This window comes from Coregonus lavaretus (assembly GCF_964263955.1).
Source record: "Coregonus lavaretus genome assembly, contig: HAP1_SCAFFOLD_444, whole genome shotgun sequence".
Classification (NCBI taxonomy): domain Eukaryota; kingdom Metazoa; phylum Chordata; class Actinopteri; order Salmoniformes; family Salmonidae; genus Coregonus; species Coregonus lavaretus.
The window spans coordinates 86,351-105,000 of NW_028159442.1; the positions used below are offsets into that span (position 1 = coordinate 86,351).

Sequence of the window (18,650 nt, forward strand, 5' to 3'; positions counted from 1 at the left end):
CGGACTTTCAACTCCCTCCAAAGATTTTCTATGGGGTTGAGATCTGGAGACTGGCTAGGCCACTCCAGGACCTTGAAATGCTTCTTACGAAGCCACTCCTTCGTTGCCCGGGCGGTGTGTTTGGGATCATTGTCATGCTGAAAGAACCAGCCACGTTTCATCTTCAATGCCCTTGCTGACGGAAGGAGGTTTTCACTAAAAATCTCACGATACATGGCCCCATTCATTCTTTCCTTTACACGGATCAGTCGTCCTGGTCCCTTTGCAGAAAAACAGCCCCAAAGCATGATGTTTCCACCCCCATGCTTCACAGTAGGTATGGTGTTCTTTGGACGCAACTCAGCATTCTTTGTCCTCCAAACACGACGAGTTGAGTTTTTACCAAAAAGTTATATTTTGGTTTCATCTGACCATATGACATTCTCCCAATCCTCTTCTGGATCATCCAAATGCACTCTAGCAAACTTCAGACGGGCCTGGACATGTACTGGCTTAAGCAGGGGGACACGTCTGGCACTGCAGGATTTGAGTCCCTGGCGGCGTAGTGTGTTACTGATGGTAGGCTTTGTTACTTTGGTCCCAGCTCTCTGCAGGTCATTCACTAGGTCCCCCCGTGTGGTTCTGGGATTTTTGCTCACCGTTCTTGTGATCATTTTGACCACACGGGGTGAGATCTTGCGTGGAGCCCCAGATCGAGGGAGATTATCAGTGGTCTTGTAGGTTTTCCATTTCCTAATAATTGCTCCCACAGTTGATTTCTTCAAACAAAGCTGCTTACCTATTGCAGATTCAGTCTTCCCAGCCTGGTGCAGGTCTACAATTTTGTTTCTGGTGTCCTTTCACAGCTCTTTGGTCTTGGCCATAGTGGAGTTTGGAGTGTGACTGTTTGAGGTTGTGGACAGGTGTCTTTTATACTGATAACAAGTTCAAACAGTTGCCATTAATACAGGTAACGAGTGGAGGACAGAGGAGCCTCTTAAAGAAGAAGTTACAGGTCTGTGAGAGCCAGAAATCTTGCTTGTTTTTAGGTGACCAAATACTTATTTTCCACCATAATTTGCAAATAAATTCATAAAAAATCCTACAATGTGATTTTCTGGAATTTTTTTCTCTCATTTTGTCTGTCATAGTTGACGTGTACCAATGATGAAAATTACAGGCCTCTCATATCTTTTTAAGTGGGAGAACTTGCACAATTGGTGGCTGACTAAATACTTTTTTCACCCTACTGTACTGGTTCTAGGACTTGTTTTACTGTGGATATAGATACTTTTGTACCCGTTTCCTCCAGCATCTTCACAAGGTCCTAGAACCAGTACAGTAGGGTGTTAGGTCTAGAACCAGTACAGTAGAGTGTTAGGTCTAGAACCAGTACAGTAGGGTGTTGGGTCTAGAACCAGTACAGTAGGGTGTTGGGTCTAGAACCAGTACAGTAGGGTGTTGGTCTAGAACCAGTATAGTAGGGTGTTGGGTCTAGAACCCGTACAGTAGGGTGTTGGGTCTAGAACCAGTACAGTAGAGTGTTGGGTCTAGAACCAGTACAGTAGGGTGTTGGGTCTAGAACCAGTACAGTAGGGTGTTGGGTCTAGAACCCGTACAGTAGGGTGTTGGGTCTAGAACCAGTACAGTAGAGTGTTAGGTCTAGAACCAGTACAGCAGGGTGTTAGGTCTAGAACCAGTACAGTAGAGTGTTAGGTCTAGAACCAGTACTGTAGGGTGTTGGGTCTAGAACCCGTACAGTAGGGTGTTGGGTCTAGAACCAGTACAGTAGAGTGTTGGGTCTAGAACCAGTACTGTAGGGTGTTGGGTCTAGAACCAGTACAGTAGGGTGTTGGGTCTAGAACCCATACAGTAGGGTGTTAGGTCTAGAACCCGTACAGTAGGGTGTTGGGTCTAGAACCAGTACAGTAGTGTTAGGTCTAGAACCAGTACAGTAGGGTGTTGGGTCTAGAACCAGTACAGTAGTGTTGGGTCTAGAACCAGTACAGTAGTGTGTTGGGTCTAGAACCAGTACTGTAGGGTGTTGGGTATCGAACCAGTACAGTAGTGTTAGGTCTAGAACCAGTACAGTAGGGTGTTGGGTCTAGAACCAGTACTGTAGGGTGTTGGGTATCGAACCAGTACAGTAGTGTTAGGTCTAGAACCAGTACAGTAGGGTGTTGGGTCTAGAACCAGTACAGTAGGGTGTTGGGTATCGAACCAGTACAGTAGAGTGATGGGTATCGAACCAGTGCAGTAGTGTTAGGTCTTACCTCCAGCCTGTAGCGCCTGGGACAGCATCTCGCGACACTTGATCCTGACGGAGTCAGAGGTAGAGGGGGCTTGGGGGAACGTGGAGATCAGGGAGATAGAGGGCATCACCTCAACAGGCTCACTCTTACTGCTGGAGTCATTACTGGAGCAAACAACAACAACAGCCATGTTATCAGGTGTCTTTAGCCAAATGGTGTAGCTAGCTCCCTACCTCTTCTTGTGGTTCAAGACTGCCATGAGAGGGAGAACCATACTGGTGTGGTAGTAGAATAGTGTAGTAGTAGAGTGTAGAGTAGTAGTAGTATAGTAGTAGTAGTAGTGTAGTAGTACCAGTAGAATACTGTGTAGTAGTAATGTAGTATTAGAAGTAGAGTAGTGTAGTAGTACTAGTAGTAGTAGTATAGTAGTAGTAGTAGTAGTGTAGTAGTACCAGTAGAATACTGTGTAGTAGTAATGTAGTATTAGAAGTAGAGTAGTGTAGTAGTACTAGTAGTAGTAGTATAGTAGTATAGTAGTAGTAGTAGTGTAGTAGTACCAGTAGAATACTGTGTAGTAGTAATGTAGTATTAGAAGTAGAGTAGTGTAGTAGTACTAGTAGTAGTAGTATAGTAGTAGTAGTGTAGTATTAGTAGTGTAGTAGTACCAGTAGAATACTGTGTAGTAGTAATGTAGTATTAGAAGTAGAGTAGTGTAGTAGTACTAGTAGTAGTAGTATAGTAGTATAGTAGTAGTAGTAGTAGTAGTAGTAGTAGTAGTACCAGTAGAATACTGTGTAGTAGTAGTGTAGTATTAGAAGTAGAGTAGTGTAGTAGTAGTAGTAGTAGTAGTAGTAGTAGTAGTAGTAGTAGTAGTAGTAGTAGTAGTAGTAGTACAAGCTTGTAGCATCATACCCAAGAAGACTCGAGGCTGTAATCGCTGCCAAAGGTGCATCAACAAAGTACCGAGTAAAGGGTCTGAATACTTAAGTAAATGTGATATTTCAGTATTTCAAAAAAACAGTTTTTATGGGGTATTGTGTGTAGATTGATGAAGGGGGAAAACAATTTAATCCATTTTAGAATAAGACTAACGTAACAAAAAGTGGAAAAGGTTAAGGGGTCTGAATGCTTCCGAATCCACTGTATCTGCTAGAATAGGATCTGATCTATCCAATAGGATCTGGCTAGCTCATGCTTGTCCACTATGACTCATTTGTTCCCATTTGAAACGACAGGCTGCGGTTTAATCTTGGTAGTAGTAGTAGTAGTAGTCTGCTGCTAAGGCCACTTTCTACCACTCTAAATTCCAAGCATCTGCCTCTAACCCTAGGAAGCTCTTTGCCACATTCTCCTCCCTGCTGAATCCTCCTCCTCCCCCCCCCCACCCCCCCCCCCCCCACCCCCCCCCCTCTCTGTGGATGACTTCGTCAACCACTTTGAAAAGAAGGTTGACGACATCCGATCCTCGTTTGTTAAGTCAAATGACACTGCTGGTCCTGCTCACACTGCCCTACCCTATGCTTTGACTTCTTTCTCCCCTCTCTCTCCAGATAAAATCTTGCGACTTGTGACTGCAGGCCGCCCAACAACCTGCCCGCTTGACCCTATCCCCTCCTCTCTTCTCCAGACCATCTCCGGTGACCTTCTCCCCTACCTCACCTCGCTGATCAACTCATCCTTGACCGCTGGCTATGTCCCTTCCGTCTTCAAGAGAGCGAGAGTTGCACCCCTTCTCAAAAAACCAACACTCGATCCCTCTGATGTCAACAACTACAGACCAGTATCCCTTCTTTCTTTTCTTTCCAAAACTATTGAGCGTGCCATCTTTAGCCAACTCTCTTGCTATCTCTCTCAGAATGACCTTCTTGATCCAAACCAGTCAGGTTTCAGGACTGGTCATTCAACTGAGACTGCTCTTCTCTGTGTCACGGAGGCTCTCCGCACTGCAAAAGCTAACTCTCTCTCCTCTGCTCTTGTCCTTCTAGACCTGTCTGCTGCCTTTGATACTGTGAACCATCAGATCCTCCTCTCCACCCTCTCCGAGCTGGGCATCTCCGGCGCGGCTCACTCTTGGATTGCGTCCTACCTGACCGGTCGCTCCTACCAAGTGGCGTGGCGAGAAGCTGTCTCCGCACCACGTGATCTCACCACTGGTGTCCCCCAGGGCTCAGTTCTAGGCCCTCTCCTATTCTCGCTATACACCAAGTCATTTGGCTCTGTCATATCCTCACATGGCCTCTCCTATCATTGCTACGCTGACGATACACAACTAATCTTCTCCTTTCCCCCTTCTGATAACCAGGTGGCGAATCGCATCTCTGCATGTCTGGCAGACATATCAGTATGGATGACGGATCACCACCTCAAGCTGAACCTTGGCAAGACGGAGCTGCTCTTCCTCCCGGGGAAGGACTGCCTGTTCCATGATCTCGCCATCACGGTTGACAACTCCGTTGTGTCCTCCTCCCAGAGTGCGAAGAGCCTTGGCGTGACCCTGGACAACACCCTGTCGTTCTCCGCTAACATCAAGGCGGTGACCCGATCCTGTAGGTTCATGCTCTACAACATTCGGAGAGTACGACCCTGCCTTACACAGGAAGCGGCACAGGTCCTAATCCAGGCACTTGTCATCTCCCGTCTGGATTACTGCAACTCGCTGTTGGCTGGGCTCCCTGCCTGTGCCATTAAACCCCTACAACTCATCCAGAATGCCGCAGCCCGTCTGGTGTTCAACCTTCCCAAGTTCTCTCACGTCACCCCGCTCCTCCGCACACTCCACTGGCTTCCAGTTGAAGCTCGCATCTGTTACAAGACCATGGTGCTTGCCTATGGAGCTGTGAGGGGAACGGCACCTCCGTACCTTCAGGCTCTGATCAGTCCCTACACCCAAACGAGGGCATTGCGTTCATCCACCTCTGGCCTGCTGGCTCCCCTTCCTCTGCGGAAGCATAGTTCCCGCTCAGCCCAGTCGAAACTGTTCGCTGCTCTGGCACCCCAATGGTGGAACAAGCTCCCTCACGACGCCAGGACAGCGGAGTCACTCACCACCTTCCGGAGACATTTGAAACCCCACCTCTTTAAGGAATACCTGGGATAGGATAAAGTAATCCTTCTAAAAGATAGAATTTGTAGATAATTGGCACTCTTTCGGTGACTCACCCACAAACAGGACCAAGCCTGGCCTGCTGAGGAGTGATGGACTCCATCCTAGCTGGAGGGGTGCTACAGGACCAAGCCTGGCCTGCTGAGGAGTGACGGACTCCATCCTAGATGGAGGGGTGTTACAGGACCAAGCCTGGGCTGCTGAGGAGTGATGGACTCCATCCTAGTTGGAGGGGTGCTACAGGACCAAGCCTGGCCTGCTGAGGAGTGATGGACTCCATCCTAGCTGGAGGGGTGCTACAGGACCAAGCCTGGCCTGCTGAGGAGTGACGGACTCCATCCTAGATGGAGGGGTGCTACAGGACCAAGCCTGGCCTGCTGAGGAGTGACGGACTCCATCCTAGATGGAGGGGTGCTACAGGACCAAGCCTGGCCTGCTGAGGAGTGATGGACTCCATCCTAGCTGGAGGGGTGCTACAGGACCAAGCCTGGCCTGCTGAGGAGTGATGGACTCCATCCTAGCTGGAGGGGTGCTCTCATCTTATCTACCAACATAGACAGGGCTCTAACTCCTCTAGCTCCACAATGAGACAGGGTGCAGGCCAGGCAGCAGGCTGTTAGCCAGCCCAATGAGACAGGGTGCAGGCCAGGCAGCAGGCTGTTAGCCAGCCTGACAGCTTAGTGGAGTCTGCCACTAGCACAGTCAGTGTAGTCAGCTCAGCTATCCCCATTGAGACCGTGTCTGTGCCTCGATCTAGGTTGGGCAAAACTAAACATGGCGGTGCTCGCCTTAGCAATCTCACTGGTATAAAGACCTCCTCCATTCCTGTCATTATTGAAAGAGATTGTGATATCTCAAAATAGGGCTATGTAATTCTAGATCCCTCACTTCCACGTCATAGTCAATGAACTAATCACTGATCATAATATTGATGTGATTGGCCTGACAAACATGAATCAAGCCTGATGAATTTACTGTGTTAAATGAGGCCTCTCCTCCTGGTTACACTAGTGACCATATCCCCCGCGCATCACGCAAAGGCAGAGGTGTTGCGAAAAAAATAATATATATTGTCTTTTGAGCCTCTAGTCATGAAATCCATGCAGACTACACAATCACTTTTTATAGCTACTGTTTACAGGCCTCCTGGGACGTACACAGCGTTCCTCACTGAGTTCCCTGAATTCTTTCCTTCTTGGCAGATAATATTCAAATTTTTGGTGACTTCAATATTCACATGGGAAAGTCCACAGACCCACTCCAAAAGGCTTTCGGAGCCATCATCGACTCAGTGGGTTTTGTCCAACATGTCTCTGGATCTACACATTGCCACAGTAATACCCTGGATCTAGTTTTGTCCCGTGAAATAGATATTGTGGATCTAAATGTTATTCCTAAAAATTCTGGACTATCGGACCACCATCTTATTACGTTTGCAATCGTAACAAATAATCTGCTCAGACCCCAACCAAGGATCATCAAAAGCTGTGCTATAAATTCTCGGACAACCCAAAGATTCCTAGACGCCCTTCCAGACTCCCTCCACCTACCCAAGGACGTCGGAGTACAAAAATCAGTTAACGACCTAACTAAGGATCTAAATGTAACCTTGCGTAATACCCTAGATGCAGTCGCACCCCTAAAAACATTTGTCACAAGAAACTAGCTCCCTGGTATAGAGAAAATACCTGAGCCCTGAAGCAAGCTTCCAGAAAATGTGAACGGAAATGGCGCTCCACCAAACTGGAAGTCTTCCTACTAGCTTGGAAAGACAGTACCATGGCAATATCAAAGAGCCCTGACTGCTGCTCGATCATCCTATTTTTCCAACCTAATTGAGAAGAATAAGAACAATCCAACATTTATTTTTGATACTGTCACAAAGCTAACTAAAAAGCAGCATGCCCAAAGAGAGGATGGCTTTCACTTCAGCAGTGATGAATTCATGAACTTCTTCGACGAAAAGATCATGATCATTAGAAAGCAAATTACTGACTCCTCTTTGAATCTGCGTATTTCTCCAAAGCTCAGTTGTCCTGAGTCTGCACAGAACTGCCAGGACCTAGGATCAATGGAGACACATAGAACTGCCAGGACCTAGGATCAATGGAGACACACAGAACTGCCAGGACCTAGGATCAATGGAGACACACAGAACTGCCAGGACCTAGGATCAATGGAGACACACAGAACTGCCAGGACCTAGGATCAATGGAGACACACAGAACTGCCAGGACCTGGGATCAATGGAGACACACAGAACTGCCAGGACCTAGGATCAATGGAGACACTCAAGTTTCTTAATCCTGTATCTCGACACATTCATGAACATAGTAATGGCCTCTAAACCTTCAAGCTGCATACTGGACCCTATTCCAACTAAACTACTGAAAGAGCTACTTCCTGTGCTTGGCCCTCCTATGTTGAACATAATAAATGTCTCCCTTTCCTCTGGATGTGAACCAAACTCACTAAAAGTGGCAGTAATAAAGCCTCTCTTGAAAAAGCCAAACCAAAGAAAATGTAAAAAAAACTATCGGCCTATATCGAATCTCCTATTCCTCTCAAAAAAAATCTAAAAAGCTGTTGCGCAGCAACTCACTGCCTTCCTGAAGACAAATAATCTATACGAAATGCTTCAGTCTGGTTTTAGACCCCATCATAGCACTGACACTGCACTCGTGAAAGTGGTAAATGACCTTTTAATGGCGTCAGACCAAGGCTCTGCATCTGTCCTGGTGCTCCTAGACCTTAGTGCTATTTTTGACACCATCGATCATCACCATCAAAACCCTAATTGGTCTACATGGACAAGTTCTTGCCTGGTTTAGATCTTATCTGTCGGAAAGATATCAGTTCATCTCTATGGATGGGTTGTCTTCTGACAAATCAATTGTAAGTTTTGGTGTTCCTCAAAGTTCAGTTTTAGGACCACTTTTGTTTTCACTATATATTCTACCTCTTGGTGATGTCATTCGGAAACACAATGTCAACTTTAACTGATATGTGGACGACACACAGCTGTACATTTCGGGCGGCAGGTAGCTTAGTGGTTAAGAGCGTTGTGCCAGTAACCGAAAGGTCGCTGGTTCTAATCCCTGAGCCGACTAGGTGAAAAATCTGTCGATGTGCCCTTGAGCAAGGCACTTAACCCTAATTGCTCCTGTAAGTCGCTCTGGATAAGAGCGTCTGCTAAATGACTAAAATGTCAATGTAAATTTCGATGAAACATGGTGAAGCCCCAAAATTGCCTACCCTGGAAGCCTGTGTTTCAGACATAAGGAAGTGGATGGCGGCAAAATGTTTACTTTTAAACTCGGACAAAACAGAGATGCTAGTTCTAGGTCCCAAGAAACAAAGATCTTCTGTTGGATCTGACTATTAATATTAATGGTTGTACAGTCATCTCAAATTAAATCGTGAAGGACCTCGACATTACTCTGGACCATGATCACTCTTTTGACAGACATATCAAGAATATTTAAAAGGACAGCTTTTTTCCATCTTCGTAACATTGCAAAAATGTTGTCCAAAAATGATTCAGAAAAGCTAATCCATGCTTTTGTCACTTCTAGATTAGACTACTGCAATGCTCTACTCTCCGGCTACCAGGATAAAGCACTAAATAAACTTCAGTTAGTGCTAAACACAGCTGCTAGAATCTTGACTAGAACCATGTGATCATATTACTCCAGTGCTAGCCTCTCTACACTGGCTTCCTGTTAAGGCTAGGGCTGATTTCAAGGTTTTACTGCTAACCTACAAAGCGTTACATGGGCTTGCTCCTACCCATCTCTCCGATTTGGTCCTGCTGTACATACCTACACGTACGCTACGGTCACAAGACGCAGGCCTCCTTAATGTCCCTAGAATTTCTAAGCAAACAGCTGGAGGCAGAGCTTTCTCCTATAGAGCTCAATTTGTATGGAATGGTCTGCTTATCCATGTGAGACGCAGACTCGGTCTCAACCTGTAAGTCTTTACTGAAGACTCATCTCATTAGGTCCTATGATTGAGTGTAGTCTGGCCCAGGGGTGCGAAGGTGCCCTTGCTGTCTCTGCCTGGCCGGCTCCCCTCTCTCCACTGGGATTCTCTGCCTCTGACCCTATTACGGGGGCTGAGTCACTGGCTTACTAGTGCTCTTCCATGCTGTCCCTAGGAGGGGTGCATCACTTGAGTGGGTTGAGTCACAGACGTGATCTTCCTGTACGGTTTTGCACCCCCTCAGTATCATGCGGTGGAGGAGATCTTTGTGGGCTATACTCAGCCTTGTCTCAGGGTAGTAGGTTGGTGGTCTGTTGATATCCCTTTCCAAGATGGCGTAGCAGTGCGGTCGCTTTTATTTCATTGTCCTTGTGTAAATATCCCGTTTCTTGTTTTTTTTTGGTCTATTTTGTATATATTTCTCAATTTTTTACTTTCATTCTTTAACTAAATATACTTTCCTGCAACCCGCCTCACCCAACGTGGAAAGGATTCTATTATTTCTTTATAACTTTCATCAAGAACCGTAAGCTGAAATGAGTGTAGCCGCAATCTTAATGGCTACCTGCTATTAGTCAACGTTAGCGTCTTCACCACTGTCCGTGGCCTACACTATCCACCAGCCAGCTCTAGCTCTAGCCTGGACAATTCGTCGGCCAGTCTGCACAGCGTGCTATCGACCCAGCGTGCTATCGACCCAGAGCTTATTGGACTTTCTGCCGGAATCACTGGACCCTAGCGCCGGATCATCACAACTAGCTAGCTAGCTGCAACCTGTTGTTGGCTGATTACCATTGCCCTATAGCAAGCACCAGTTAGCCTTGAGCTAGCCTCAAGCCCATCTCCCGGCTATCTACCTCTCTGTCAACCGGACGGGACCTCCTAGTGTTGACACTGAGCCCCGCCGATCCAACACGACTGGTTTGCCGACGAAATAGTCTGATGTGGTTTCAACAGGCTTCCCGTTGCGACGACCACGAAGATCCATCTGCCAGCCCCGGCCCGCTAGCACACGCAAACTACAACTGTGCTCCCTGCTAGCTGTGATGAATCACCAATTTGAACTGCTCTCGGACTCACATATTGCTGTTCACTGGACCTTATGATCACTCAGCTGCACAGCTGATGCCTGCTTCACTGTTCCTTTACACGGTACCCTGTCCTGTTTATTCTGTTTAGTCTTAGCCCAAACGTTATCGCTATTTCCAGTTGTGTCTTAGCTCTCTCTAATAACACCTGTGACTGCTTTATGCCTCTCTCCCATGTCAATTATGCCTTGCCTATTGCTGTTTGGGTTAGTTCTTATTATACAATTTCACTGTAGAACCCCAAGTCCCTCTCAAACTGCCTCATATAGTTCCTTTGTTCCACCCCCCATACACGCCGAGACCGGCTCAATCGATGCCTCCAATGACGCTATCTCTTTCATTGTTACCCAACGCTTAGGGTTACCTGAACTGTACTCATATCCTTCCATATCCTTTTCTGTACATAATGCCCTGAATCTTTTCTACAACGCCCGGAGAACTGCCCCCTTTATTCTATGTACCCAACGCACTAGAAGACCAGTTTTTAAAGCCTTTAGTCGTATCCTTATTCTAGTCCTCCTCTGTTCCTCTGGTGATGTAGAGGCTAACCCAGGCCCTGCAGCCCCCAGTATCACTCCTACTCCCCAGGAGCTATCATTTGTTGACTTCTGTAACCGTAAAAGTCTTGGTTTTCTGCACATAAATATCAGAAGCCTCCTTCCTAAGTTTGTGTTATTCACTGCGTTAGCACACTCCGCCAACCCTGATGTTCTAGCAGTGTCTGAATCCTGGCTTAGGAAGGCCACCAAAAATTCTGAAATTTCCATCCCCAACTATAACATTTTCCGTCTAGATAGAACTGCCAAAGGGGGTGGAGTTGCAATCTACTGTAGAGATAGCCTGCAGAGCTCCATCATACTATCCAGGTCTGTGCCCAAACAGTTTGAGCTTCTACTTCTAAAAATCCACCTTTCCAGAAATAAATCTCTCACTGTTGCCGCTTGCTACAGACCCCCCTCAGCCCCCAGCTGTGCCCTGGACACCATATGTGAATTGATTGCCCCCCATCTATCCTCAGAGTTCGTACTGCTTGGTGACCTAAATTGGGATATGCTTAACACCCCGGCCATCCTACAATCTAAACTAGATGCCCTCAATCTCACACAAATTATCAACGAACCTACCAGGTACAACCCTAAATCCGTAAACATGGGTACCCTCATAGATATCATCCTGACTAACTTACCCTCTAAATACACCTCCGCTGTCTTCAACCAGGATCTCAGCGATCACTGCCTTATTGCCTGCGTCCGTAACGGGTCCGCGGTCAAACGACCACCCCTCATCACTGTCAAACGCTCCCAAAAACACTTCAGCGAGCAGGCCTTCCTAATTGACCTGGCCCAGGTATCCTGGATGGATATACATCTCATTCCGTCAGTAGAGAATGCCTGGTTGTTCTTTAAAAGTAATTTCCTCTCAATCTTAAATAGACATGCCCCATTCAAAAAATACAGAACTAAGAACAGATATAGCCCCTGGTTCTCCTCAGACTTGACTGCCCTTGACCAGCACAAAAACATCCTGTGGCGTACTGCATTAGCATCAAATAGCCCCCGCGATATGCAACTTTTCAGGGAAGTTAGGAACCAATATACACAAGCAGTTAGGAAAGCAAAGGCTAACTTTTTCAAACAGACATTTGCATCCTGTAGCACTAACTCCAAAAAGTTTTGGGACACTGTAAAGTCCATGGAAAATAAGAGCACTTCCTCCCAGCTGCCCACTGCACTGAGGCTAGGAAACACTATCACCACCGATAAATCTACAATAATCGAGAATTTCAACAAGCATTTTGCTACGGCTGGCCATGCTTTCCACCTGGCTACCACTACCCCGGCCACCAGCTCTGCACCCTCCGCTGCAACTTGCCCATGCCCCCCCCGCTTCTCCTTCACACAAATCCAGACAGCTGATGTTCTAAAAGAGCTGCAAAATCTGGACCCCTACAAATCATCTGGGCTAGACAATCTGGACCCTTTCTTTCTAAAACTAGCCGCCGAAATTGTCGCAACCCCTATTACTAGCCTGTTCAACCTCTCTTTCGTAACGTCTGAGATCCCCAGAGATTGGAAAGCTGCCGCGGTCATCCCCCTCTTCAAAGGGGGTGACACTCTAGATCCAAACTGTTACAGACCCATATCCATCCTGCCCTGCCTTTCAAAAGTTTTTGAAAGCCAAGTCAACAAACAGATCACCGACCATTTCGAATCCCACCGTACCTTCTCCGCTATGCAATCCGGTTTCCGAGCAGGTCATGGGTGCACTTCAGCCACGCTCAAGGTCCTAAACGATATTATAACCGCGATCGATAATAGACAGTACTGTGCAGCCGTTTTCATTGACCTGGCCAAGGCTTTCGACTCTGTCAACCACCGCATTCTTATTGGCAGACTAAATAGCCTTGGTTTCTCAAATGACTGCCTCGCCTGGTTCACCAACTACTTCTCAGATAGAGTTCAATGTGTCAAATCGGAGGGCCTGTTGTCTGGACCTATGGCAGTCTCTATGGGGGTGCCACAGGGTTCAATTCTTGGGCCGACTCTTTTCTCTGTGTATATCAATGATGTCGCTCTTGCTGCTGGTGACTCTCAGATCCACCTCTACGCAGACGACACCATTTTGTATACATCTGGCCCTTCATTGAACACTGTGTTAACAAACCTCCAAACGAGCTTCAATTCCATACAACCCTCCTTCAGTAGCCTCCAACTGCTCTTAAACACTAGTAAAACTAAATGCATGCTCTTCAACCGAACGCTGCTTGCACCCGCCTACCCGACTAGAATCACTACTCTCGACGGGTCTGACCTAGAGTATGTGGACAACTACAAATATCTAGGTGTCTGGTTAGACTGTAAACTCTCCTTCCAGACTCACATTAAGAATCTCCAATCCAAAGTTAAATCTAGAATCGGTTTCCTATTTCGCAACAAAGCCTCCTTCACTCATGCTGCCAAACATGCCCTCGTAAAACTGACTATCCTACCGATCCTTGACTTCGGCGATGTCATTTACAAAATAGCCTCCAACACTATACTCAGCAAATTGGATGTAGTCTATCACAGTGCCATCCGTTTTGTCTCCAAAGCCCCATATACTACCCACCACTGTGACCTGTACGCTCTTGTTGGCTGGTCCTCACTACATGTTCGTCGTCAAACCCACTGGCTCCAGGCCATCTATAAATCACTGCTAGGCAAATCCCCGCCTTATCTTAGCTCATTGGTCACCATAGCAACACCCACCCGTAGTCTGCGCTCCAGCGGGTATATCTCACTGGTCATCCCCAAAGCCAACACCTCCTTTGGCCGCAATTCCTTCCAGTTCTCTGCTGCCAATGACTGGAACAAATTGCAAAAATCTCTGAAGCTGGAGACACTTATCTCCCTCACTAACTTTAAGCATCAGTTGTCAGAGCACCTTACCGATCACTGCACCTGTACACAGCCCATCTGAAATTAGCCCGCCCAACTACCTCATCCCTATATTGTTATTTATTTTGCTCATTTGTACCCCAGTATCTCTATTTGCACATCATCTCTTGCACATCTATCATTCCAGTGTTAATACTAATTGTAATTATTTTGCACTATAGCCTATTTTATTGCCTTACCTCCATAACTTGCTAAATTTGCACACTGTATATTATATGTATTTCTGTTGTATTTTTGACTTTGTTTTGTTTTACCCCATATGTAACTCTGTGTTGTTGTTTTTATCGCACTGCTTTGCTTTATCTTGGCCAGGTCGCAGTTGTAAATGAGAACTTGTTCTCAACTGGTTTTCCTGGTTAAATAAAGGTGAAATAAATAAAATAAAAAATCCCTCTGGTGGTGTGGGGGCTGTGCTTTGGCAAAGTGGGTGGGGTTATATGCTACCTGGTTGGCCCTGTCCGGGGGTATCGTCGGACGGGGCCACAGTGTCCCCCGACCCGTCTATGATGCAATAGTCTGTGCTCCGGGGGGCTAGGGTCAGTCTGTTATATCTGGTGTAATTCTCCTGTCTTATCTGGTGTCCTGTGTGAATTTAAGTATGATCCCTCTAATTCTCTCTCTCTCCCTCCCCTCCCAGAGGACCTGAGCCCTGGGACCATGCCTCAGGACTACCTGGCCTGATGACTCCTGGCTGTCCCCAGTCCACCTGGTCGTGCTGCTGCTCCAGTTTCAACTGTTCTGCCTGCGGCTATGGAACCCTGACCTGTTCACCGGACGTACTACCTTGTCCCGGACCTGCTGTTTTGAACCCTCTACTACATTTTACATTTTAGTCATTTAGCAGACACTCTTATCCAGACCACTGTGATTATTATTTGACCCTGCTGGTCATCTATGAACATTTGAACATCTTGAAGAACAATCTGGCCTTAATGGCCATGTACTCTTATAAACTCCACCCGGCACAGCCAGAAGAGGACTGGCCACCCCTCAGAGCCTGGTTCCTCTCTAGGTTTCTTCCTAGGTTCCTGCCTTTCTAGGGAGATTTTCTTAGCCACCCCGTGCTTCTACATCTGCATTGCTTGCTGTTTGGGGTTTTAGGCTGGGTTTCTGTGTATAACTTTGTGACATCTACTGATGTAAAAAGGGCTTTATAAATACATTTGATTGATTGATTGAACTAGGTACCTCTCTTCTCGTGGTTCAGGACTGCCCTGAGAGGGAGACACTGTACTGGTGATGTAGTGTAGTAGAGTTGTAGTAGTAGTAGTAGTAGTAGCAGTAGTAGTAGTAGTAGTAGTAGTAGTAGTAGTAGTAGTAGTAGTAGTAGAGTAGCAGTAGCAGCAGTAGTAGTAGTAGTAGTAGTAGTAGTAGTAGTGTGTAGTATTAATATTAGTAGTAGTAGTAGTAGTAGTAGTAGTGTAGTAGTAGTAGAGTAGCAGTAGTAGTAGTAGAGTAGTGTAGTAGTAGTAGTAGAGTAGCAGTAGCAGTAGTAGCGTGTAGTATTAATATTAGTAGTAGTAGTAGTAGTAGTAGAGTAGTGTAGTAGTAGTAGAGTAGCAGTAGTAGCGTGTAGTAGTATTAATATTAGTAGTAGTAGTAGTAGTAGTGTGTAGTATTAATATTAGTAGTAGTAGTGTAGTAGTAGTAGAGTAGCAGTAGTAGTAGTAGTGTGTAGTATTAATATTAGTAGTAGTAGTAGTAGTAGTAGTAGTGTGTAGTAGTAGTAGTGTGTAGTAGTAGTATTAGTAGTGTGTAGTAGTAGAGTAGTGTAGTAGCAGTAGTAGCATCAGTAGTAGTAGTGTGTAGTAGCAGTAGTAGTAGTAGTAGCATCAGTAGTAGTAGAGTAGTGTAGTAGTAGTATCAGTAGTAGCAGTAGTGTAGTAGTAGTGTGTAGTAGTATTAGTAGTGTGTAGTAGTAGAGTAATGTGTAGTAGTAGAGTAGTGTAGTAGTAGTAGTAGTAGTAGTAGCAGCATCAGTAGTAGCATCAGTAGTAGCATCAGTAGTAGTAGTAGTCATGCTGTACTTCGCTCAGCAGGTAATATGACACATTACATTACAATGGAACGATTTGATTAGTGTAATGTTGGCTAGCTACATAGTTGTATTTGTATCAAAGATAAAGGTGTAGTATAGAGTAACTATCGAGGTTAGCTAGCCAGCTACATTCGTTCGCAGCGACGCCGTTTTTCAAACAAAGTCAACACAGCAGCCATTTCTAGCTAGCCAACACTACCAGCTACCAGCTAGCAGTACTGTAGCAACTAAATACAATATCCTTTTAGCCAGCTACATTCGTTCGCAGCGACGCCGTTTTTCAAACAAAGTCATCACCGCAGCCATTGCTAGCTAGCCAACGCTACCAGCTAGCAGTACTATAGCAACTAAATACAATATAATTTTAGCCAGCTACATTCGTTCACAGCGACGCCGTTTTTCAAACAAAGTCAACACAGCAGCCATTGCTAGCTAGCCAACACCACCAGCTAGCAGTACTGTAGCAGCTAAATACAATATCTTTGTGCTAGCTAGCCAACGTTTAATTATTGCTGCGTTATGAAAGGAACTAGACACGGACACGAATTATTATTATTATTATTATTATTATTATTATATTTATTATTCCACTCCTCTCCTCTTTTGACCTCACCCTCTCACCGTCCCCCCCGTCCCCCCCTACTCACAAGGCAGGCAATACGCTTGACCTCATCTTTACTAGATGCTGCTCTTCTACTAATCTCACTGCAACTCCCCTCCATGTCTCCGACCACTACTTTGTATCCTTTTCTCTCTCGCTCTCCTCCAACACTACTCACTCTGCCCCTACACAGATGGTAATGCGCCGCCGCAACCTTCGCTCTCTCTCTCCCACTACTCTCTCCTCTTCCATCCTATCATCTCTTCCCTCTGCTCAATTCTTCTCCCTCCAATCACCTGATTCTGCCTCCTCAACCCTCCTCTCCTCCCTTTCTGCATCCTTTGACTCTCTGTGTCCCCTATCCTCCCGGCCGGCTCGGTCCTCCCCTCCAGCTCCGTGGCTTGATGACTCATTGCGAGCTTACAGAACAGAGCTCCGGGCAGCTGGGCGGAAATGGAAGAAAACTAGACTCCCTGCGGACCTGGCATCCTTTCACTCCCTCCTCTCTACATTTTCTTCATCTGTTTCTGCTGCTAAGGCCACTTTCTACCACTCTAAATTCCAAGCATCTGCCTCTAACCCTAGGAAGCTCTTTGCCACATTCTCCTCCCTGCTGAATCCTCCTCCTCCCCCCCCCTCCCTCTCTGTGGATGACTTCGTCAACCACTTTGAAAAGAAGGTTGACGACATCCGATCCTCGTTTGTTAAGTCTAATGACACTGCTGGTCCTGCTCACACTGCCCTACCCTATGCTTTGACTTCTTTCTCCCCTCTCTCTCCAGATAAAATCTTGCGACTTGTGACTGCAGGCCGCCCAACAACCTGCCCGCTTGACCCCATCCCCTCCTCTCGTCTCCAGACCATCTCCGGTGACCTTCTCCCCTACCTCACCTCGCTGATCAACTCATCCTTGACCGCTGGCTATGTCCCTTCTGTCTTCAAGAGAGCGAGAGTTGCACCCCTTCTCAAGAAACCAACACTCGATCCCTCTGATGTCAACAACTACAGACCAGTATCCCTTCTTTCTTTTCTTTCCAAAACTATTGAGCGTGCCGTCTTTAGCCAACTCTCTTGCTATCTCTCTCAGAATGACCTTCTTGATCCAAACCAGTCAGGTTTCAGGACTGGTCATTCAACTGAGACTGCTCTTCTCTGTGTCACGGAGGCTCTCCGCACTGCTAAAGCTAACTCTCTATCCTCTGCTCTTGTCCTTCTAGACCTGTCTGCCGCCTTTGATACTGTGAACCATCAGATCCTCCTCTCCACCCTCTCCGAGCTGGGCATCTCCGGCGCGGCTCACTCTTGGATTGCGTCCTACCTGACCGGTCGCTCCTACCAAGTGGCGTGGCGAGAAGCTGTCTCCGCACCACGTGCTCTCACCACTGGTGTCCCCCAGGGCTCAGTTCTAGGCCCTCTCCTATTCTCGCTATACACCAAGTCACTTGGCTCTGTCATATCCTCACATGGCCTCGCCTATCATTGCTACGCTGACGATACACAACTAATCTTCTCCTTTCCCCCTTCTGATAACCAGGTGGCGAATCGCATCTCTGCATGTCTGGCAGACATATCAGTATGGATGACGGATCACCACCTCAAGCTGAACCTTGGCAAGACGGAGCTGCTCTTCCTCCCGGGGTAGGACTGCCCGTTCCATGATCTCGCCATCACGGTTGACAACTCCGTTGTGTCCTCCTCCCAGAGTGCGAAGAGCCTTGGCGTGACCCTGGACAACACCCTGTCGTTCTCCGCTAACATCAAGGCGGTGACCTGATCCTGCAGGTTCATGCTCTACAACATTCGGAGAGTACGACCCTGCCTTACACAGGAAGCGGCACAGGTCCTAATCCAGGCACTTGTCATCTCCCGTCTGGATTACTGCAACTCGCTGTTGGCTGGGCTCCCTGCCTGTGCCATTAAACCCCTACAACTCATCCAGAATGCCGCAGCCCGTCTGGTGTTCAACCTTCCCAAGTTCTCTCACGTCACCCCGCTCCTCCGCACACTCCACTGGCTTCCAGTTGAAGCTCGCATCTGTTACAAGACCATGGTGCTTGCCTATGGGGCTGTGAGGGGAACGGCACCTCCGTACCTTCAGGCTCTGATCAGTCCCTACACCCAAACGAGGGCATTGCGTTCATCCACCTCTGGCCTGCTGGCTCCCCTTC

At 46.9% G+C, this 18,650-nt stretch overlaps 1 protein-coding gene across 2 annotated transcripts in view; it reads right to left on the reverse strand.

Annotated features, from left to right (window-relative positions):
- The window catches only part of tcea1 (transcription elongation factor A (SII), 1), a 43,122-nt gene that overhangs the window by 16,992 nt on the left and 7,480 nt on the right, over positions 1 to 18,650 (reverse strand). For both annotated transcript variants that reach the window (XM_084197161.1, XM_084197160.1), the window contains exon 4: positions 2,253 to 2,395. In XM_084197161.1, coding sequence (XP_084053287.1) covers positions 2,253 to 2,395 — 143 coding nt within the window. The remainder of the gene's footprint in view (positions 1 to 2,252; positions 2,396 to 18,650) is intronic.